Source organism: Bufo bufo, chromosome 3, assembly GCF_905171765.1.
Source record: "Bufo bufo chromosome 3, aBufBuf1.1, whole genome shotgun sequence".
Taxonomy (NCBI): Eukaryota; Metazoa; Chordata; class Amphibia; order Anura; family Bufonidae; genus Bufo; species Bufo bufo.
Genome location: NC_053391.1, coordinates 285,214,761 through 285,236,647, shown reverse-complemented (window position 1 = coordinate 285,236,647; position 21,887 = coordinate 285,214,761). Strand labels below are relative to the sequence as shown.

General features: G+C 46.8%; 1 protein-coding gene across 3 annotated transcripts in view; it reads right to left on the bottom strand.

The window, feature by feature from the left end:
• Window positions 1-476: 476 nt before the first annotated feature.
• The window catches only part of TNNT2 (troponin T2, cardiac type), a 565,716-nt gene continuing 544,305 nt past the window's right edge, over window positions 477-21,887 (bottom strand). For all 3 annotated transcript variants that reach the window (XM_040424168.1, XM_040424165.1, XM_040424169.1), the window contains one exon: window positions 477-666. In XM_040424168.1, coding sequence (XP_040280102.1) covers window positions 615-666 — 52 coding nt within the window. In that variant the 3' untranslated portion in view covers window positions 477-614. The remainder of the gene's footprint in view (window positions 667-21,887) is intronic.

Sequence of the window (21,887 nt, the reverse complement as noted above, 5' to 3'; positions counted from 1 at the left end):
TACCACAGCAGACTCCCTATGCGTGTTTCTGCAAGGCACAGTGTTCTACACCACTATAAAGGCTCTCTGCAGCTAGGAAATACCTTTTTTTTTTTTTTATTAAATTTGGATATAAACTAATTTTTTCTAAAAATTCGGTGAACCGGCCAAATCGAATGTTCGAAAATTTCGCTCATCTCTACTCTCAAGCTATGACAGTCAAATGCACTTAATTTCTTGATTTATAAGAATTTTCTTTTTACAGTAAGAGCTTGCTTTCTTATTTTTTTGACAGAAAATGTCTACTATACATCCAGTAACAATCTAAACAATAATAATTAAATTAACAAATACGGTACATTAAAATAAAAGAGCATATAATCTTATACAGCAAAATTTCTTCACCACTAAATGTATTTTCAACTCAGTAATATTAGGATTAGCTGGATTGACAATTTCTAATGTCAAATGAAAAGAAACATTCAGTAATATCCAAATCATATACAAATTGTTTAATTAGACAATTTTTGTTTATTAAGAGGAACACATTTTTTCTGTGATTATGTTTTTCATTTATCCATTATTTATCTTCATGTTTACACAGTGTGCATCATTTTTCTCTGTGATGAAAATGTTCATTTCCACCGTCCTCCTAGAATACCTTTTCCAGCTCTGGGTCCTTTGGAGCTACAAAACAAAGATAAAATAGCTACAGTTATATCAATACCATACAGAATGTAAATTATAATACTTATACACATGATATGTATAGCCCATGTAGAACCAAACAATAATTTGACCTTTGGGGCAACACAATGGGGCAGATTCACTAAACATGTGTAGACAATTTGAAATATATGTCATTCATCCCAGTAGCTCATGCTGGATGATACATTTGGTGTATGGTTAATAACTTTTGTATAACTTGAAAATAACTAAGTTAATTTACTTTGTGCCAGAGTTTTGTGGAAATATTTGGTGCAATTTTTGTCCTCTCAAGCCAGCCCTCTTTCTGCTAACCAACACCTCCTTCTAAGACAAAGCACAGTGGGCTCTTTTTTTTTTATTTGCATTTTCATATTTTAGTACATTTTTAGTACATAAATATTTATGAAACAAGATGCAGCATTTTGCAACAAAATGCTATAGATATTGGCACACAATAAAATAAAATTCAGGCAAAACTACAATATCACATCCATTATTTTTTCATGGCATTTCAGAATTTCATATGTTTTTATTTTAAATTGAAACCTTGATGTTGAAAACTTATTAGTAGAATTATAAAAGAAGGTAAACAACAAAAAAAAATAAAAAATCACCGACGAGATATATAAAAGAAATGGAGTAATATTCCAAACAAAGAATGGTCCTCTAGCACCTAGTAACAATACAGAACTATATTGTCACATCTCTAGAAACATCACAAGTAGTGGCAGTAGCTTACACTTAGAGCAATTAAAATCTTGTTCTTACTCATTATACATGCCTAACTGACGGTCTGGTTCATTTAAAAACACGTATCACAGTGCCTTCCCCTTCTGCACCCTCCTCATCCTCTGTATCTGCACCCCCTCACTCTCTGCTGTGTGCACCACCAAAGACACAACCACCACCACCAGCACCACCACCATAGCCCTCCACTTGAGTCAGAAGAATTATTTTCCCATCAATTCCCAGACCTTACCGATGCGCAGCCATTCTTGGCATCCGATGAGGAAGAGGAGGTAGCAACGGCCGCCACCCAGCGGTCTGACAACAGTACCCAGATCAGCCCAAGGAGGGTGGTCCCCGCTGTTGCTGCCTACTCCGAGATCTCTAATGTCAGTGGTGGTGAAGGTGACAATAATGACGTGTCTATGGACGTCACGTGGGTGCCCACAAGAGAGGAAGAGGAGGGGAGTTCAGAGGGAGAGACGGAGCAGCAGATAGGGAGGAGAAGGAGGAGAAGCAGGCCGAACTCGCAGTGCACAGGAGGCAAAAAGCAGACTGCAAATGTATCTGGAGCGAGCCATCCACCATGCATGGTCACATCTTGCGCTCCCAGGACGCCGGCACTTAGCTTCGCAGTGTGGGCTTTTTTTAACATGTCAGCTGCTGACAATAGTGTTGCCATCTGCAGCCTGTGCTGTCGATGCATAAATTGCGGTAAGCCGAACACTCACCTAGGGATGACCTCCTTAGGAAGGCACCTGGCCTCCCATCACTGAGCCCAAAGTGGGGGCAACACCGCCAGAACCCACAAAGCCACACTCCTGGCGCTCCACATCCTGCCTCTTCTCCTTCTCCTCTCTCCTCCCATTTGCACTCCACTCCACCTTCCACCGTTCCATCGTCGTGTTCATATGGCAAAAGGCAGGCTTTCGTGGCCCAAATGTTCTAAGGTAAAAAGTTGATGATGCTGGATAACCCTCTTGCCCAATGGCTGACCGCCAGCTTGTTGGAACTGCTATCCCGCCAACTATTGCCATATAAACTAGTGGACTTGGAAGCCTTTAGAAAATTTGTGGCCATTGGCACATCGCAATGGAAGGTCTGCGGAAGGAAATATTTCTCCCAGAAGGGCATCCCAGAGATATATGGCCATGTTCAGCGGCAAGTGAATGTATCTCTGGCACACAGTGACGGTGCCAAGATACATCTGACCACAGACACGTGGTCTAGCAAACATGGGCAGGGAAGATACAGATGTAGCAGGGTTAGCACTCCAGCTCTTAACTCAAATTTCTTAACTCATCACGTTATCTTGAGACAAAAGCCATTGAAAAGCAATTGAAGGTGTTTGCTTAGATTAGATAACACAACTCAGAAATCTCATAAAACAGAAGTGTTATCTCTACTCCATCCGTACATAACTTTTACTGCCCACTGGGTGAACCTTCTGATGGCTGTCAAGCATGCAACTCGTGTCACCCGTGTGGATTTGGTGTTACCGTCACGGAGTGCATGCAGGCCTGCGTCTTCTTCTCCTCCTCCTACTCCATCCTCCATTTCCCCCTCGGCTGAATCCTCCTTTTCCACTGCTACCACCTATTTCACTGCACCCCCCCCAGCCCCCCAAAACCTATTCGACGTGCCAGGTGAGACGTTGCCATGCTGTTCTGCGGTTGTTGTGCCTGGAAGCCAAGAGCCACACCAGTCCTGCACTGCTTTCAGCTATGCGATCACAGGCCAATCAGTGGTTAACCCTGCTCAATTTGACAGTTGGTAAAGTGGTGTGCGACAACGGTGCCAATCTGCTGAGCGCGCTGACACAGGGCAAAATGACACACGTTCCGTGCATGGCACACTTCCTGAACTAAGTCGTGCAGCGATTCGTTGCCAAATACCCCGGGCCTGGCTGGGGGGAAGGCAGGAGGAGTAGTCAGGTCAGGACTGGAGGCTGAAGCAGGCGGGCCCGGGGCGCACTGCCGCACGAGCAGAAGAAGAGGTAGGCGGTGGAGGGGGCCGGAACGGGGGCGTACATGAGGGACAGAGGCGGAGCCAGGCACCAGAGCCGCAGCACAGGAAAGATTTCCTCCTAGTAACTAGATTGGGAGGAGGAGGCGGACTCAGGTGGTGGAGCGGGCGGGGCCGGGCCGTGGAGCGGGCGGGGCCGGGCCGTGGAGGGGGCGGGCCCAGACCGGGCCGTGGAGGGGGGGTTTACCTGTTGTGGAGGGACTAGGGAGGGAGAGGGAGTGCGGCCGCACTGGTGCCAGTCAGATTCGCGCTATCGCGATCGCGCTAGTCTGACTGCCCGAAACCAGTCTGAGGCTGAGCAGAGCAGGCGCAGCTCAGACTCAGAGTGAGAGAGAGGAACCTTACCTCACAGACACAGTCACTTGTCCTACTCACTCCAGTCCAGACCAGTCCTCAGTCAGTGGTCTCCAGAGTCCAGAATCCAGTCTCCGTCCAGTCCAGTCCAGTGACAGTCCTGCCGTGCCAGTGCCACTCCAGTCTGTGCCTGCTGTCTGTGTGACTATAGTGACAGTGACTGTAAAAGTAAGTGATGTGATTCACTTGAATTTAAGGAAGTGAGATTATTGAGAACTTATTATGTCTGAGATAATCTAAATTCTTAAGTTAAAAAGAGCTGCCTGCAGACTCAGAGTGGGGCCCCCAAGTCCTCAGGATTCTCTTGGGCCCAAGAGAAGCAAGGGGCGCCCTCCTTATCCTTGCAGGTCTGCAGGCAGCTCTTTTTAACTTCAGAATTCAGATCATCAGACTCTCACTAATTACTAATTACAGCACACACCCTGCACCCTGGCCTGTAGTGTCCACCATCAGACAGGGGAGGGAAGAAACCCCACAACTAGAGTGTGGCCCCCAACACATTGGGGGGCACACTGACACTCTAGTTCTGGGGTTTCTTTTCTTCCCTCCCCTGTCTGATGGTGGACTCTACAGGGGTGTGTGCTGTAATTAGTAAGTGAGAGTCTGATGATCTGTTGTTAAAAAGAGATGCCAGCAGTGATAAGGAGGGCGCCCCTTCCTTCTTTTGGGGGGCACACTCTTATATCACAGACATAAAGGTACTTTTACACTTGCGGCAGGACGGATCCGGCAGGGTGTTCACCCTGTCGGATCCGTCCTGCTGCTATTTCGCTGGAACGCTGCTCCATCCCCATTGACTATAATGGGGATAGGGGTGGAGCTCCAGCGCAGCACGGCATTGCGCGTTGAGAGGCCACCGGACGAAAAAGTTGGACTTGCAGTACTTTTCGGCTGCCAGCCTTTCACCGCACACTGCCGCGCTGCACTGGAGCTCTGTCCCTGTTCCCATTATAGTCAATGGGGATGGAGTGGCGGCAAGGCGAAATAGCGGCAGGACGGATCCAACAGGCTGAACAGCCTGTCGGATCCGTCCTGCCGCAAGTGTGAAACTGCTCATGGCGGTGGGAGATCTAGGATGGGTGTTTGGGTGGGAGCTCTGGAAGGGGTGGTGGGAGGTCCGATAAATATGTGGGGGCTGCGGGGGGGCCTATAAATTTTTTTTGCTATGGGGCCTATGCATTTCTAGCTACGCCCCTGGCCTAATCCATTCAACAATATGGGAGTCCAAGCTCAAAGACTGCAATTTATTGATAAGCCTTCTATGTGGGACAGTATAAAAAGCCTTACTAAAGTCTAGATAAGCTATGTCTACTGCACCTCTGCCATCTATTATTTTAGTCACCCAATCAAAAAAATCTATAAGATTAGTTTGACATGATCTCCCTGACGTAAACCCATGCTGTTTTTCATCTTTCAATCCATGGCATTTTGGATGTTCCACAATCCCCCCTTAAGTATGCTTTCCATTAATTTTTTCACGATGTCAGGCTTACTAGCCTATAGTTTCCTGATTCCTCCCTACTACCTTTCTTTTGAATGGGCACATTTGCTAATTTCCAATCTTATTGGACGACTCCTGTTACTAGTGATTGGTTAAATAAGTCTGTTAATGGCCGTAAATTGGTGGCAAGCTCACACACATACCATGCCTAGCCAACGTGTTCAACCTAGTGGTTCAGCGGTTTCTCAAAACCTACCCCAATTTGCCTGAGCTACTTGTGAAGGTGCGCCGCGTGTGTGCACATTTCTGCAAGTCATCAACAGCTTCCGCCGGTCTGGCAACGCTGCAGCAGCGCTTGCAATTGCCAGCTCACTGATTGTTGTGCGACGTGAACATGTTCTGGGCTTTGTGACCACATGTTGACCAGGCTTTGTGAGCAGCAGAAGGCAGTAGTGCAATACCAGCTGCAACATGGTCGTCGCCTTTCCAGTCATCTTCCGCTCTTCACAAGCGATGAGTGGGCATTAATGTCTGACTTCTGTGAGGTTTTACGCAACTTTGATGAATCAGCACAGATGGTGAGCGGCGATAACGCTATTATCAGCGTAACCATCCCACTGCTGTGTCTACTCAAACGCTCGCTGCTCACAATTAAAGCGGACACTTTGCATGTGGAAGAGATGGAAATGGGGGAAGACAGTACACAGGGTGATAACCAGACCACCCTCAGTTTGTCTTCTCAGCGCAAATTGGATGATGAGGAAGAGGAGGAGGAGGAAGAGCAGGTTGCCTCTGCTACAAAGGGAAGTAAGCATAGCAGTTTTATTCCATCTGTTCAGCGTGGATGGGTACAAGAGGAGGAAGAGAATGAGGAGATTGAGAGTCATCCACCTGATCAGGACAGCGCAGTCTTGTCTGGGGAACACATGGCTGACTTTGTTAGGCTGCCTTTCCCGTCACCCTCGCGTTGTATGCATTTTGGCCAACATTGATTACTGGTTGTTCACCCTTCTCGAACCCCGCTACAATGAGAACTTCTTATCTCTCATTCCTGTGGTGAAGAGGACGAGCAAAATGGTGCAATACCAGAAGGTCCTTGTGGAATAATTGCTCCAAAAATTTCCAGCTGACAACGCTGGCTGCAGAGTACATACTTCCCTGGCCAACCGAGGAGGGGAGCGTCCTCAGTGATCCCTCTGTGCCTTACAACTATTGGGTGTCCAAGCTGGACACGTGGCACGAACTGGTGCTCTACGCCTTGGAGGTGCTGGCCTGCCCGCCGCCAGCATTTTGTCAGAGCGTGTATTTAGTGCTGCTGGGGGCATATTACCTGTTAAGCTCATCCGCCTGTCACCTGAAAATGCTGACCGGTTGACTCTTATTAAAATGAACAAGGCCTGGATTGCCCCTGACTTCTCTACTCGACCAGAGGAAAGCGGCTGAACATAAAGGCGCACTAAATGTGGCTTTTATGGTGTATTGAATACACTGAATTCCCATGCACCCCTTCTACCACTAAAAAGGGTATATGGTTCAATCTCCCTTTTTTCATCCTCCTCCTCCATCATATCAACATGATTATTAGGCTGCCCTAGCTCCTAATGTTTTAGAGAGTCAGCTCAGCAGCAGGCCCTCACCTATAATGTTTTGGAGGGTCACCAGCAGGCCCTCACCTATAATGTTTTGGAGGGTCACAAGCAGGCCCTCAACTATAATGTTTTTGAGGGTCACCAGCAGGCCCTCGCCCATAATGTTTTAGATGGTCAGAATGTTTTAGAGGGTCAGCTCAGCAGCAGACCCTCACCCCTAATATTTTAGATGGTAGAGTTGAGTGGACACCTGGATGTTCGGGTTCGGCCGAACTTCACCAAAAAGTTTGAGTTTGGGACCCGAACTTGACCCCGAACTCGAACGCCATTGAAGTCAATGGGGACCCGAACTTTTGAGCACTAAAATGGCTCTAAAAAAGTCATGGAAAGGGCTAGAGGGCTGCAAATGGCAGCAAAATGTGGTTAAGAGCATGGCAAGTGCTCTGCAAACAAATGTGGATAGGGAAATGACTTAAAATAACATAAAATACATACAAATAAAAAATAATAATCTTGATCTAGGAGGATGAGCTCCATATGGAGTAGGAGGTTGAGGAGGCAGTGTATCTGTTTTTTGGTTTTATATATTTTTTTTTGTTTAAATTAGGGTACACCCCAAAACATTGGGAAATATAACCTGTGATAACCCCCTCCAGTCGTGCTAAACAAATGTTCAGATAATACACTGGCTTCAGGGCAGGGCAGCACCTTCAAGGCGTAAAGGGCAAGCTCAGGCCATGTGCCCAATTTGGAGACCCAGAAGTTGAAGGGGGAAGACCCATCAGTCAGTATGTATAGGCGTGTGCACACCTACTGCTCCACCATGTCGCTCGTGCCCGTGATGTTCACGATCCATTTGGACATCTTTTCTATTAACTTTCGATGTTCTTTTCTGCGCCTCCCATGTTGATCACGGTTATCGGCGAATCAGGGTTCCACACCGGAGAGGGAGTGTGAGAAAGGTAGATCACATCCAAGGGAGGTCAATGGCTGTAATGTGATGGAGCGGAAATATGGGACAAGTTATTAAAGCAGAAGGATTGAATGAAAGTGCCAATTAAAGACGAATTTTAGAAATTTAAGTCCCTGTCACCTAAGCAGAGCAGGCATTTCTATCCGGCAAAATTGGTAAAATGTCACCTGACAAGGTAACAGACGATTTTTTGAAATTTATGTTCCTGTCACCTATGCAGAGGTGCCCCCGTGACAAGTTATTAAATCAGAAGGATCAAATGAAAGGGCCAATTAAAGACGAATTTTAGAAATTTAAGTCCCTGTCACCTATGCAGAGCAGGTGCTTTTCATCGCCAGAAATGGGTTAATGTCACCCACCAATGGAACAGATGATTTTTTAAAATTTCGGGCCCTGTTACATATGCAGAGCAGGGGTTTATTCATGGCAAAAACTGTAAAATGTCACCGAAGAATAGAATGGAAAAAATAGTGAAATTTATTAACCGGTCTACTAGGTAAAGCAGTGGTATATCACAGCCAAAAATTGGTGAATTTCACCCGAATATGTAACAGACAAATTAGTGAAATTTTTTTACCAGTCTACTAGGTATAGCAGTGGTATATCACAGCCAAAAATTTATTAATTTCACCCCAGAATGTAACAGACAAATTAGTGAAATTTGTTTACCTGTCTATTAGGTATAGCAATGGTATATTACAGCCAAAAATCTGTGAATTTCACCTGAATATGTAACAGACAAATTAGTGACATCTGTTTACCCTTCTACTAGGTATAGCAGTGGTATATCACAGCCAAAAATTGGTGAATTTCACACGACAATGTAACAGACAAATTTGTGAAATTTGTTTACCTGTCTACTTGTTATAGCAGTGGTATACTACAGCCAAAAATTTGTGAATTTCACCTGAATATGTAACAGACAAATTAGTGACATTTGTTTACCTGTCTACTAGGTATAGCAGTAGTATATCACAGCCAAAAATTGGTGAATTTCACCAGAGAATGTAACAGACAAATTAGTGAATTGTTTTTACCTGTCTACTAGGTAGAGCAGGGGTATATTAAAGCCAAAAATTTGTGAATTTCTGTTAGCATACAAGGTTTGTATTGTATAAGCAACAACCACTGCATGTCATTGCTGTATGCCTAGTATATTGTATGGTCACTAGATGGCAGTGTTACATTTGTGTAAGTTGCTGTTTTTGCTATGTCTTTAACAATTAAAATAGTTCAGTGCTCGTTCTGCCACAGAGCAGAGGTCAGCAAAACTGCACAGACTGTCTGCCTGTTCTTTGTTTAGCCTCAGAAAGTATTTCTAACAGGTTATGGGCCCAGGACATGCTGCAGAAGCCCAGAATATAACACAGATTACCCCTGTATATAACCAGATACAGCAAGCTAAAGCAATTGAGTGCAGGAGACAGCAATAGAAAGACAAACAGCAGAAATGGCTGCCATCATCCCCTCAGCAAAGTTATCCATCGCAAATCTACCAATCCTGGAAATTCAAGATGAAAATGCTGCTTATAAGAGAAGGTACATGGAAATGTATAAATGAACCCAAACCTGCACAGCCCACAGAGCAGTGGTTAGACAGAAATCAGGAAGCCCAGAGCACAATCTCCCTGTGCATAGACGATGATCAAATCATACATATATGTAACTGTCAGACTGCTAAAGACATGTGGGAAGGATTACAAAAAGTGCATGAAAGAGCTAATCTCAGCAATAAACTGTATTTAATCAGAAAGCTCTATCAGACTAAGCTGCAGAAAGACCAGGACATGCAGGACTATATAAGACAGACCTTAGAAATGGTGGAGAGACAGAGGATTTGGAGCAGTGGCGTAACTACCGGGGAAGCAGGGGAAGAGACTTCTACTGTTGTAGCTGGCTAAGTGTACATCTATACACATGACAGCTGCCCCAACACACCCAGCATTGCTATATCTCTATATATGATAGCTGCCCCAACACACCCAGCACTGCTATATCTCTATATATCAGGCATCCTCAAACTGCAGCCCTCCAGCTGTTGCAAAACTACAACTCCCAGCATGCCCGAACAGCCTACACATATCAGCCTACAGCAGGGCATTGTGGAAGTTGTAGTTTTACAACAGCTGGAGGGCCGCAGTTTGAGGATGCCTGCTATATATGATAGCTGTCCAAGCACACCCAGCTCTGCTACATCTAATACACATGACAACCAGCACACTCAGCTCTACTATATCTCTATATGACAGCTGCCCCAGCAAACCCAGCTCTGCTACATATATACACATGACAGCTGCCCAAACACACCCAGCTCTGCTACATCTATACACATGACAGCTGCCCCAGCACACTCAGCTTTGCTATATCTCTATATATATATATCTATCTACTGTATAGCAATACTTAGAGATATATAGATGTAGCAGAGCTGGGTGTGCTGGGGCAGCTGTCATATATAGAGATATAGTAGAGCTGAGTGTGCTGGTGCAGCTGTCATGTGTATTAGATGTAGCAGAGCTGGGTGTGCTGGGGCAGCTATCATATATAGAGATATAGTAGAGCTGAGTGTACTGGGACAGCTGTCATATAGAGATATAGCAGTGCTGGGTGTGTTGGGGCAGCTGTCCTGTGTATAGATGTACACTTAGCCAGCTATAACAGTAGAAGTCTCATATTTTTTCAGTCATTGGCAAGGCTGCTCTTATGGTTGTGTGGTAAAGTGCTTTGCCTCTGATACAGAAGGTCGTGGGTTCGAATCTGATACAGAAGGTCGTGGGTTCGAATCCCAGCAGAAACTTTTCTGAAATACAAGCACTGACTCCATATATGGACATACAGGGCGGGACAGAGGAAGAGGCTGCATCGCATCGCTGACATGGAGGTAAGTAGAAGTGTTTATTTTATTTTTTAATACCCGACTGCCATGGGGGGAGCGGGAGGCACTTGATACTGGCACATGGGGGAAGAGAGAGGCACCTGATACTGGCACATTGGGGGGGGAGAGGGGTTGGCACCTGATACTGGCACATGGGGGGGAGAGGCACTTGATACTGGCACTTTTTTTTGGGGGGGGGGAGATGGCACTATGATACTGGGACATGGGGGGGAGGAAAGAGGCACTTGATACTGGCACGTGGGAGGGGGGTTTGGCACTTGATACTGGCACATGGGTGGGGGGGGGAGAGGCACTTGATACTGGCCCATGGGTGGGTTTGGCACTATGATACTGGCACATGGGGGGTGGGAAGAAGAGAGGCACATTGGGGGGGGGGAGATGGCACTATGATACTGGGACATTTGGGGGGAGGAGAGAGGCACTTGATACTGGCACATGATGGGGGGGGCATCTATGGGGACACTTACTGGCACATTATTGGGGGGCATTATGGGGGACACTAGGCCGGCAGCCTATCAGAGGCCGGACACTGAGGGGCATCTACTGGGGCACTATATATGGGGCATTTTATACTGGTACATTATGGGGGGCACTAGCAGGAAGGGGGGAGAGGAGCACTATGGGGGGATTTACTGGGGGGCACTATATAGGGGTATTTTATACTGGCACATTATGGGGACATTAGCTCAACTGGAAAAATTACAAGGGAGTATTTTTTGCATTGTCAAATTATAAGGAGAATTATTTCTACTGGGGGGGCATTATGGTGGGCTTTATTATTACCTCATGGTATGACACCCTAGTAGCAGCAACAGCCTCTTCCTGCTCTGCTATCCCTCTGCCCTTTCTTCAAATCCTTATTATAAAATCTTTCTCATTAGGATAAAGCACAACATCAGCTCCGCCGAGCCCCCGGCCAAAGTGTTGAAGTGGTGTCTGAGATCCCCAAGGGCCAAGCCAAGTAACTGTAAGTTTTCATATGAAATATGTTTATGTTATACACATATAGCCTACACTGTGCACCACAATATAAAGTATACCGCTACACTGTGCCCCACAATATACAGTATACCGCTACACTGTGCCAAAGGAGTGGGGTTTACACAGGAGGAGGAATGTGCAAAGCGCGCTGGGGGGGCCCTTACAAATATTTGCTGTGGGGCCCAGTCACTTCTAGTTACGCCCCTGGATTGGAGAAGATATAAAAGACTTCCATGTTGCAGCGCTATTATTGAGTGGACTTCCTGAAAGTTATGAGACACTTGTCACAGCACTAGATGCACGTCCAGATGATGAACTGACACTGGAATATGTTAAAGGCAAGCTTGTGGATGAATACAAGCACAAAACAGAAAGCATGAGTAATGCAAGTGTGTGTTCAGAGACTGCTTTAAAGATGAAATACAAAAATAAACACAGTAACGTGTAGCTAGAAAAGCGGGAATGCTTTGTGTGCAAAAAGCCAGGACACCTAAAGGCAGATTGTAGAATCTGGAAAGCTAGAATGCAAAAACAAAGTGGATTGCAATAAGCTAATAATGTCATAGAAACAAAGGTGTGTGCATTCGGATCCAAAAATGGTGTCACCTCTGTGCAAGCGTGGTGTGTGGACTCAGGTGCTACAAGTCACATGACAAATGACAGACATTTCTTCACTCAGCTTGATGAAAGCAGAACAGAAAAGATAACTACAGCTAATGGACAATTCATGAAATCAGTGGCAATAGGAGATGGCTTTCTATACTGTCCTATCTCTCCAGATATCACTAAAAAGATCCATATGAGGAATGTTCTGTATGTGCCAGATCTTGAAAGTAACCTTTTGTCAGTAAAGAAACTCACTAACCAAGGCAATGTAGTCACATTTCAGGGTGACAGTTGTATCATCACAAAATGGGATTGCTTGCTTGCAAAGGCTAAAATCATAGATGAACTTTGTGGTCGTGGCAACCAAGAACGCACCCAGTCCTACCTAGAATACCCTACCACTAAGCGGTTAGAGTTGTGCCGCAACCGCGCCGTAGTAGGGACGCCTGAAAGAGGGCATCCCCTCTGGGAGTAATAGGTGGTAAGGGTGGGTGGGTGGGTGGGGAAACTCTGCGACGTCGTACGATGTGGGAGGGGAGCTGGCCGTTGAAGTAGGCAGCCAAGCCCCTCCCACAAATACAGGCCAATGAATCGGCCTTACACTTGTGGTCGTGGCAACCAAGAACGCACCCAGTCCTACCTAGAATACCCTACCACTAAGCGGTTAGAGTTGTGCCGCAACCGCACCGTAGTAGGGACGCCTGAAAGAGGGCAAAAGACATACTGATTAGCAGGAGTAATTTATTACAACATAATCACAAAACCAGACTTTGGAAAGCCATTGACATCTCAGTTTTGGGGTGAGGTATGTAACGACTAAAACACGTGGAGCGCCAACGCCCTAACTTCTGGATGACATGCGCTGGTACCTGATTTTTGGAGGCCGCGGATGCAGCACTTATGCGGAATGAATGTCCCGTGATCGTAGCTGGGTCGCCACCCAAACTGGCCACTAGGGAGCGTACGTGGGACACGAACTGATGGGTAGTGAGTGGTACCACCCCAAAGGGCAATAGTGGACTATCTGGCCCGAACCCAGCTAACGTTGACTGTAACTGACAGAAAACTGTGACGGGGCACCATTGATGAGACGTGGGGAAATAGGACACCGGAAATGGGGGGCCCGTCTGCGAGGTCTTGGACGTCCTCAGTAGTAGCACGTAACCCTCGGCATTTTGGACCAACTGGCCGACTGTGAGAAACCTGCCACTACCAGGAGAACAAGTAAACTCCCCAGGTCTCAAGATGCCATAGAAGGCTAAATAAACAGCGGATTTAAGCACCAGGCTAGGTAAAACCCTGAAAGGGTTCCTATCCAGGATGTCGGATAGTTTACGGAAAAGGAGCCCAGTAACAGCTTGTCTACGCACTTGGCCTCCGGGCCCACATCTGCTCAAACCCCTCAACGTGGCTTTGACAGCATGCATGGAGAACACCGATTCCCGTTCAGGATGACTGACAGAGAGGAAATGCTGCACTCCCGACAAGTATGACTTCACCGTGTTGTGGGACAGCTTGAGCTCCGAGTGGCAGTAGCCAATGAAAGCAAGGATATACTCCACGAAACTGGACTCTCCCTGAGGACATTCCCCCTGAAACCTGCAAAACGCCCTCCACCCGGTGTTATATGCCCTGGTCGTGTTTGGTGAAAGGGACTTGGCTATTAAAGCGTGGGCCATCTCTGACTGGTCACACTAGTATTAACGACTCGTGGGGAGGGACGGTAGCGCCCGCTACATCTGCTTCTGGCATGACCTGCAAGAAAAGGGAGAAATTAGCCCTCGATAAAGCATCAGCAGCCACATTTTGCGAACCTGGCACATGCGTACTATTAACACAGAAATGGTAACGTAGGGAGAGTTGAACTAACCGTCTCAAGAGACACATGACATAAGATGACTTGGATAACCCACTATTTAAAATATCTACCACCGCAGTGTTATCAGTCACGAACAAAACAGAGCGATTTACCCAGTGACTGCCCCACACGTGGGCGGCTACCACAATGGGGTACAGTTCGAACAGTGCTGAGGTTTGTAGGAAACCTGGGATCTGTCTCACCTCAGCAGGCCATTCGTCTGCGACCCAGTGGGTGCCAAAAATAGCGGCAAAACCTGAGCTCGCAGCCGCGTCTGAAAAGACTACAGGAGATTGGCTAGACAACTCGGGTATGAACAAGGACACCCCATTCCACTGGCAGAGAAAGTGGTCCCACATGTGTAGGTCAGCTAAGGCCTGACTATCCAGACGCACTGGGCTGTCTTGTTCCAGGGCCGTGCCCAGGAGCACCAGCAAGCGGGAGATGAACGACCTACCTTGCGGAATGATACGCATGGCGAAATTCAACATACCCAGTAGCGACTGTAAATCTGCCTTAGTGACCACGGTTGTGACTGCAAACCTATGAATGACTTCTCGGATTCTAACTAGTTTGTCCGATGGCAACCTGGCTAACATGTCCTGCGAGTCCAGTTCAATGCCCAGGAAGGTGTCACGGATGGTGTACAGGAAACAAGACAATGCAATACCATTAATGACTCACTGGATCCACAACTAAGGAACAAAAGGGAGACCCCTACATGAGACCTGCCACTCTCCCTAATTGCTCAGCCTATGCGAACACCCCAAAGGTGGATGGGCGCATATCCACGTACCTCGGCTATCTAATACCTGAAGACCCTACAATAGTGAGGGGACACGACCACCGACTCCCTACACAAGACACGGAGGGAGTCAGGGTCACCTGAAAATCCAGCAGACAAAAAATTACAAATAAAGGAACAGCACTTATCTTGCAGAGGACTGAGGAATAGAAACAGCATGCACACACACTCCAGGAAGTTGTATAAGCCGCAACCTAATGCATCATGGGGAGGAACTTAAAGGAAAGCAATCAGTCCAACTGCATGACAGCTGAGATAGACTAACGAGATGAGGAACTTAATCAAAACAAAGAAACTCAAGGAGGAGGATCTGGAAAGCTCCTGTCAGAGCTTCTCAGCTGTCTAGTTGTGACAGTACCCCTCCCTCTACGAGTGGACTCCGGACACTCAGGGCCCACCTTCTCAGGATGGGACCTATGGAAAGCCCTGATGAGACGAGTGGCCTTAATGTCTGTCACTGGGACCCACATCCTCTCCTCAGGACCATAACCCTCCCAATGAACGAGGTACTGGAGGGAACCGCGGACAAGACGAGAATCCACAATCCTAGAGACCTGAAATTCAAGATTTCCATCAACCATAATCGGAGGAGGAGGCAAAGGCGAGGGTACAATAGGTTGAACATAAGGTTTCAATAAGGACTTATGAAAAACATTATGGATCTTCCAAGTCTGAGGAAGATCAATACGGTAGGCAACAGGATTGATGACAGACAGGATCTTGTAAGGCCCAATAAACCTAGGACCCAACTTCCAGGAGGGAACCTTCAATTTGATATTCTTGGTAGACAACCACACCAGATCACCAACATTCAGGTCCGGACCAGGCACACGTCTCTTATCTGCCACACGCTTATATCTCTCACTCATGCTCTTTAGATTATCCTGAATCTTTTGCCAAATAGATGACAAAGACGAGGAGAATCTGTCCTCATCAGGTAAACCAGAAGACCCCTCTCCCGAGAAATTCCCAAACTGCGGATGAAACCCATATGCACCAAAAAATGGTGACTTATCAGAGGACTCCTGACGACGGTTATTTAAAGCAAACTCAGCAAGGGGCAAAAAAGAACACCAATCCTCCTGATTCTCCACCACAAAACAGCGCAGATATGTCTCTAGATTCTGATTGACGCGCTCTGTCTGGCCATTCGACTGCGGGTGGAAAGCAGAAGAGAATGACAACCGAACCCCCAAGCGAGAACAGAAAGCCTTCCAGAATCTGGAAACAAACTGCATGCCCCTATCAGAGACTATGTCTGAAGGAATACCATGCAATTTGACAATGTGGTCAATAAATGCCTGCGTCAGCGTCTTAGCATTGGGCAAACCAGGAAAAGGGATGAAATGCACCATTTTGCTAAAACGGTCCACCACCACCAGAATCACAGTCTTCCCCGAGGAACGAGGCAAGTCCGTTATGAAGTCCATGGACAGATGTGTCCAAGGACGGGAAGGAATGGGTAAGGGAAGGAGAGGACCTGATGGCCGTGAATGAGGGACTTTGGCATGAGCGCAAGTCTCGCAAGCTGCCACAAAACCCTCAACCGACTTCCGAAGCGCAGGCCACCAGAATCTCCGAGCGATGAGATCCAGTGTGGCTCTTGCCCCCGGGTGCCCAGCAAGGACCGTATCGTGGTGTTCCTTAAAAATCTTGTGTCTCAAAGCGAGAGGCACAAAGAACCTCCCAGGAGGACAAAGATCAGGAGCCTCTGACTGGGCTGCCTGCACCTCTGCCTCCAATTCAGGAAAAAGAGCAGAGACCACCACACCTTCAGCCAAAATGGGACCCGGGTCTTCAAAATTCCCACCTCCCGGAAAACAACGTGACAGGGCATCTGCCTTCACATTCTTAACCCCAGGGCGGAACGTGACAACAAAATTAAACCTTGAAAAGAACAAAGACCATCTGGCCTGTCTCGGGTTCAGACGCTTGGCTGACTCCAAGTAGGCCAGATTTTTATGGTCAGTAAACACGGTAATAGGGTGTCTGGCTCCCTCTAGCCAATGGCGCCATTCCTCAAAAGCCAACTTGATGGCCAACAATTCCCTATCTCCCACATCATAATTTCTCTCTGCGGAGGAGAGTTTCTTCGAGAAAAAGGCACATGGTTGCCATTTGGCAGGAGAGGAACCCTGAGACAAGACCGCACCCACCCCTACCTCAGAAGCATCAACCTCAACTATGAAGGGTAACGAAATATCAGGTTGTACCAGGATGGGAGCGGAAGCAAAACTCTCCTTGATATTAGAAAAGGCCTTACACGCCTCTACCGACCAGGAAGAAAAATCTACCCCCTTTCTGGTCATATCAGTGAGTGGTTTAACAACAGAGGAATAATTCAAAATAAATTTCCTGTAACAATTGGCAAAGCCCAAAAAACGCATCAGCGCCTTCTGATTCTCAGGAAGCTCCCACTCAAGCACAGCGCGGACCTTCTCGGGGTCCATGCGAAAACCAGAAGCGGAGAGAAGAAACCCCAGAAATTGAATTTCTGGAACCGCAAACACACATTTTTCCAGTTTCGCGTATAATTTATTCTCCCGCAGGATGAGCAAGACCTGACGTAAGTGTTCCTTATGAGTCTTGAAATCAGGAGAAAAAATCAAAATGTCATCCAAATACACTAATACAAATTTTCCCATTAAATGATAAAAAATGCTGTTCACGAAATGCTGAAAAACGGCTGGGGCATTCATCAAACCAAAAGGCATAACCAAATTCTCAAAATGACCCTCAGGAGTATTGAAAGCCGTCTTCCATTCGTCTCCTTCTCTGACCCTGACCAGGTTGTATGCCCCTCTTAGGTCTAATTTGGAAAAGACTTTAGCCCCAACAACCTGGTTAAACAGGTCCGGGATCAGAGGAAGCGGATAAGGGTCACGAATAGTGATACTGTTCAGCTCCCTGAAATCCAGACAAAGTCTTAAAGAACCATCATTTTTCTTAACAAAGAAAAAACCAGCGGCAACAGGTGACTTCGAGGGTCGTATGTGTCCTTTTCTCAGACTCTCAGAGATATAAGCACGCATAGCGACCCTCTCAGGTTGGGAAAGATTGTATAAACGAGATTTAGGCCGTTTGGCGCCTGGGATGAGATTAATAGGGCAATCGTACTCCCTGTGCGGGGGCAAATCCTGAACTCCACTCTCTGAGAAGACATCCGAAAATTCAGAGAGGAAAGGTGGTACAGTCTTAGTAGAAACCTCAGAAACAGATGTCATGAGGCAATTCTCTCTGCAAAAGTCACTCCAACCATTTATTTGCCTCGCTTGCCAATCAATGGTGGGGTTATGTTTAGTGAGCCAGGGTAGCCCCAACACTAGAGGAGTAGGCAAACCGCTAAGGACGAAACATGACACATCCTCAACATGAGCATCACAATTAAACGAATATTGTGAACTATGCCCTTTAATGATTTCTGAGAAAGTGGAGCGGAATCAATAGCAAAAACAGGAATATCCTTTCCCAAAGTGCATACCTGGAAACCATGAGTTATTGCAAATCGATTATCAATGAGATTGACAGCTGCTCCACTATCCACAAAAATCTCACAAAAAATGCTCTTGCTCTCTAGCGCCACCCTAGCAGGCAGGACAAAACGGGAACTACAAGCAAACGGAAAACCTTCAATTTCCGCCTCAACTCTGCCAATAGTAACAGACGGAACATTTTTAAAAGATTTTTTCCTTTTTGTTTCTTTATTACTCCCAGAAGACTGCCTGAATCTCCTAGAGGGACAAACATTTGCCAAATGATTTATACCTCCACAACAAAAACAAACCCTCCCATGCGGGCTGAATCTTCTATTGTCAGAGGCAATCAACCCCAGCTGCATGGGCTCCTGCTCAGAAGGGGCTGACAGCGACTGAGACCCCTGCGCACAGAAAGAGACCGCTGCACTGTCACGGGACTGAGTATGACAGGAAGGAGAGATCTCTCCTCTCTCTCTAAGACGCCTGTCAATACGAACGGCCTGAGACATAGCAGAATCCAAGGAGGTAGGTCTCTCATGAAAGGCAAATGCATCTTTCAATCCCTCTGAAAGACCATGGCAAAATTGACTTCGGAGTGCAGCATCATTCCAACCAGTATCAGCTGCCCATCTCCGAAATTCTGAGCAGTATATCTCTGCGGATTGTTTACCCTGGCATAACAGACGTAGTCTAGACTCAGCCAGAGCAATACGATCCGGATCATCATATATCTGACCCAGGGCTAAAAAGAATTCATCCACTGAACGGAGGGGCCGTGCCCCCTCCGGCAGCGAAAAGGCCCAGGATTGAGCGTTACCCCTGAGCAGCGATATAATGATCCCCACCCTCCGTTCTTCATCACCAGAGGAATGGGGAAGAAGGCGAAAATGGAGTTTGCAAGCCTCTCTAAAACGCACAAAATACTCACTACCCCCGGAGAACGTATCCGGGAGCGAGATCTTAGGCTCAGAACAAACTCCATGAACGCAAGCTGAACCGGTCACTTGAAACTGAGAAAAAGTCTTACGGAGATCAGCTACCTCCAATGAAAGACCCTGGAAGCGCTCAGCCAAAAGTGAAACCGGATCCATGCTTGAGACGGTTTTGGCGGCTTATAATGTCACGGATGGTGTACAGGAAACAAGACAATGCAATACCATTAATGACTCACTGGATCCACAACTAAGGAACAAAAGGGAGACCCCTACATGAGACCTGCCACTCTCCCTAATTGCTCAGCCTATGCGAACACCCCAAAGGTGGATGGGCGCATATCCACGTACCTCGGCTATCTAATACCTGAAGACCCTACAATAGTGAGGGGACACGACCACCGGCTCCCTACACAAGACACGGAGGGAGTCAGGGTCACCTGAAAATCCAGCAGACAGAAAATTACAAATAAAGGAACAGCACTTATCTTGCACAGGACTGAGGAATAGAAACAGCATGCACATACACTCCAGGAAGTTGTATAAGCTGCAACCTAATGCATCATGAGGAGGAACTTAAAGCGAAGCAATCAGTCCAACTGCATGACAGCTGAGATAGACTAACGAGATGAGGAACTTAACCAAAACAAAGAAACTCAAGGAGGAGGATCTGGAAAGCTCCTGTCAGAGCTTCTCAGCTGTCTAGTTGTGACAGAAGGTGATAACTTTCTTGGGGGAGACCGGGACACCTAACTGGGAGAAACACCTCAACAACTTCCCCAATCCTAGGGGGGCTGCCCCTGGCCTCTCGATCAGCAGAAAGTCATCTAAATAATGGATAACAAATTTGCAGCGAACCTTATGTTCTAAAACCCAATGGAGGGCCTGAGCCAACTGATCAAAGAGCCACGGGCTGCTCTTAGAACCGAAGGTGAGTTTGGTGGAAAAATAGTATTGGTCCTTAAACTTAATGCCGTGCCACTGCCAAAGCGCTGGCATGATGGGAAGCAACTTAAAGGCATCCGATATATCAGCCTTGGATAACATCGACCCGGGTCCTAACTGCATGATAATGGCAATGGCCTGGTCAATGGAAGAATACCTCATGCCCACTTCCTCTGAAGGAATGAGGGAGTTAAGGCTAGGGACATGGGAACCGTGTGGGGCTGACAGGTCGATGATAAGTCTCTCCTTCTTGCTAAATTTACCCGTGACCACCCCAACGGGACTAACTCTCCACCGCTGGAAGGGGGGCACTTTGAAACTCAGACTCTATTAGTTTGTCTACAGAATTAGGATTCCTCTCGGCAGACTGAAGGTTCTTGCACTCATGAGTGTGTTCTGGAGTCGTGATTAATCCTGTATGAAAGCCCTCGCAGAACCCTGAAATCAGAAACTGCACGAACCCTGGATTATGATGACCTCGCAAGTACTCCTGTAAACAACTGGTATTGACCACACTCATGTACAGTCGTGGCCAAAAGTTTTGAGAATGACACAAATATTAGTTTTCACAAAGTTTGCTGCTAAACTGCTTTTAGATCTTTGTTTCAGTTGTTTCTGTGATGTAGTGAAATATAATTACACGCACTTCATACGTTTCAAAGGCTTTTATCGACAATTACATGACATTTATGCAAAGAGTCAGTATTTGCAGTGTTGGCCCTTCTTTTTCAGGAGCTCTGCAATTCGACTGGGCATGCTCTCAATCAACTTCTGGGCCAATTCCTGACTGATAGCAACCCATTCTTTCATAATCACTTCTTGGAGTTTGTCAGAATTAGTGGGTTTTTGTTTGTCCACCCGCCTCTTGAGGATTAACCACAAGTTCTCAATGGGATTAAGATATGGGGAGTTTCCAGGCCATGGACCCAAAATGTCAACGTTTTGGTCCCCGAGCCACTTAGTTATCACTTTTGCCTTATGGCACGGTGCTCCATCGTGCTGGAAAATGCATTGTTCTTCACCAAACTGTTGTTGGATCGTTGGAAGAAGTTGCTGTTGGAGGGTGTTTTGGTACCATTCTTTATTCATGGCTGTGTTTTTGGGCAAAATTGTGAGTGAGCCCACTCCCTTGGATGAGAAGCAACCCCACACATGAATGGTCTCAGGATGCTTTACTGTTGGCATGACACAGGACTGATGGTAGCGCTCACCTTTTCTTCTCCGGACAAGCCTTTTTCCAGATGCCCCAAACAATCGGAAAGAGGCTTCATCGGAGAATATGACTTTGCCCCAGTCCTCAGCAGTCCATTCACCATACTTTCTGCAGAAGATCAATCTGTCCCTGATGTTTTTTTTGGAGAGAAGTGGCTTCTTTGCTGTCCTTCTTGACACCAGACCATCTTCCAAAAGTCTTCACCTCACTGTGCGTGCAGATGCGCTCACACCTGCCTGCTGCCATTCCGGAGCAAGCTCTGCACTGGTGGCATTCCGATCCCGCAGCTGAATCCTCTTTAGGAGACGATCCTGGCGCTTGCTGGACTTTCTTGGACGCCCTGAAGCATTCTTAACAAGAATTGAACCTCTTTCCTTGAA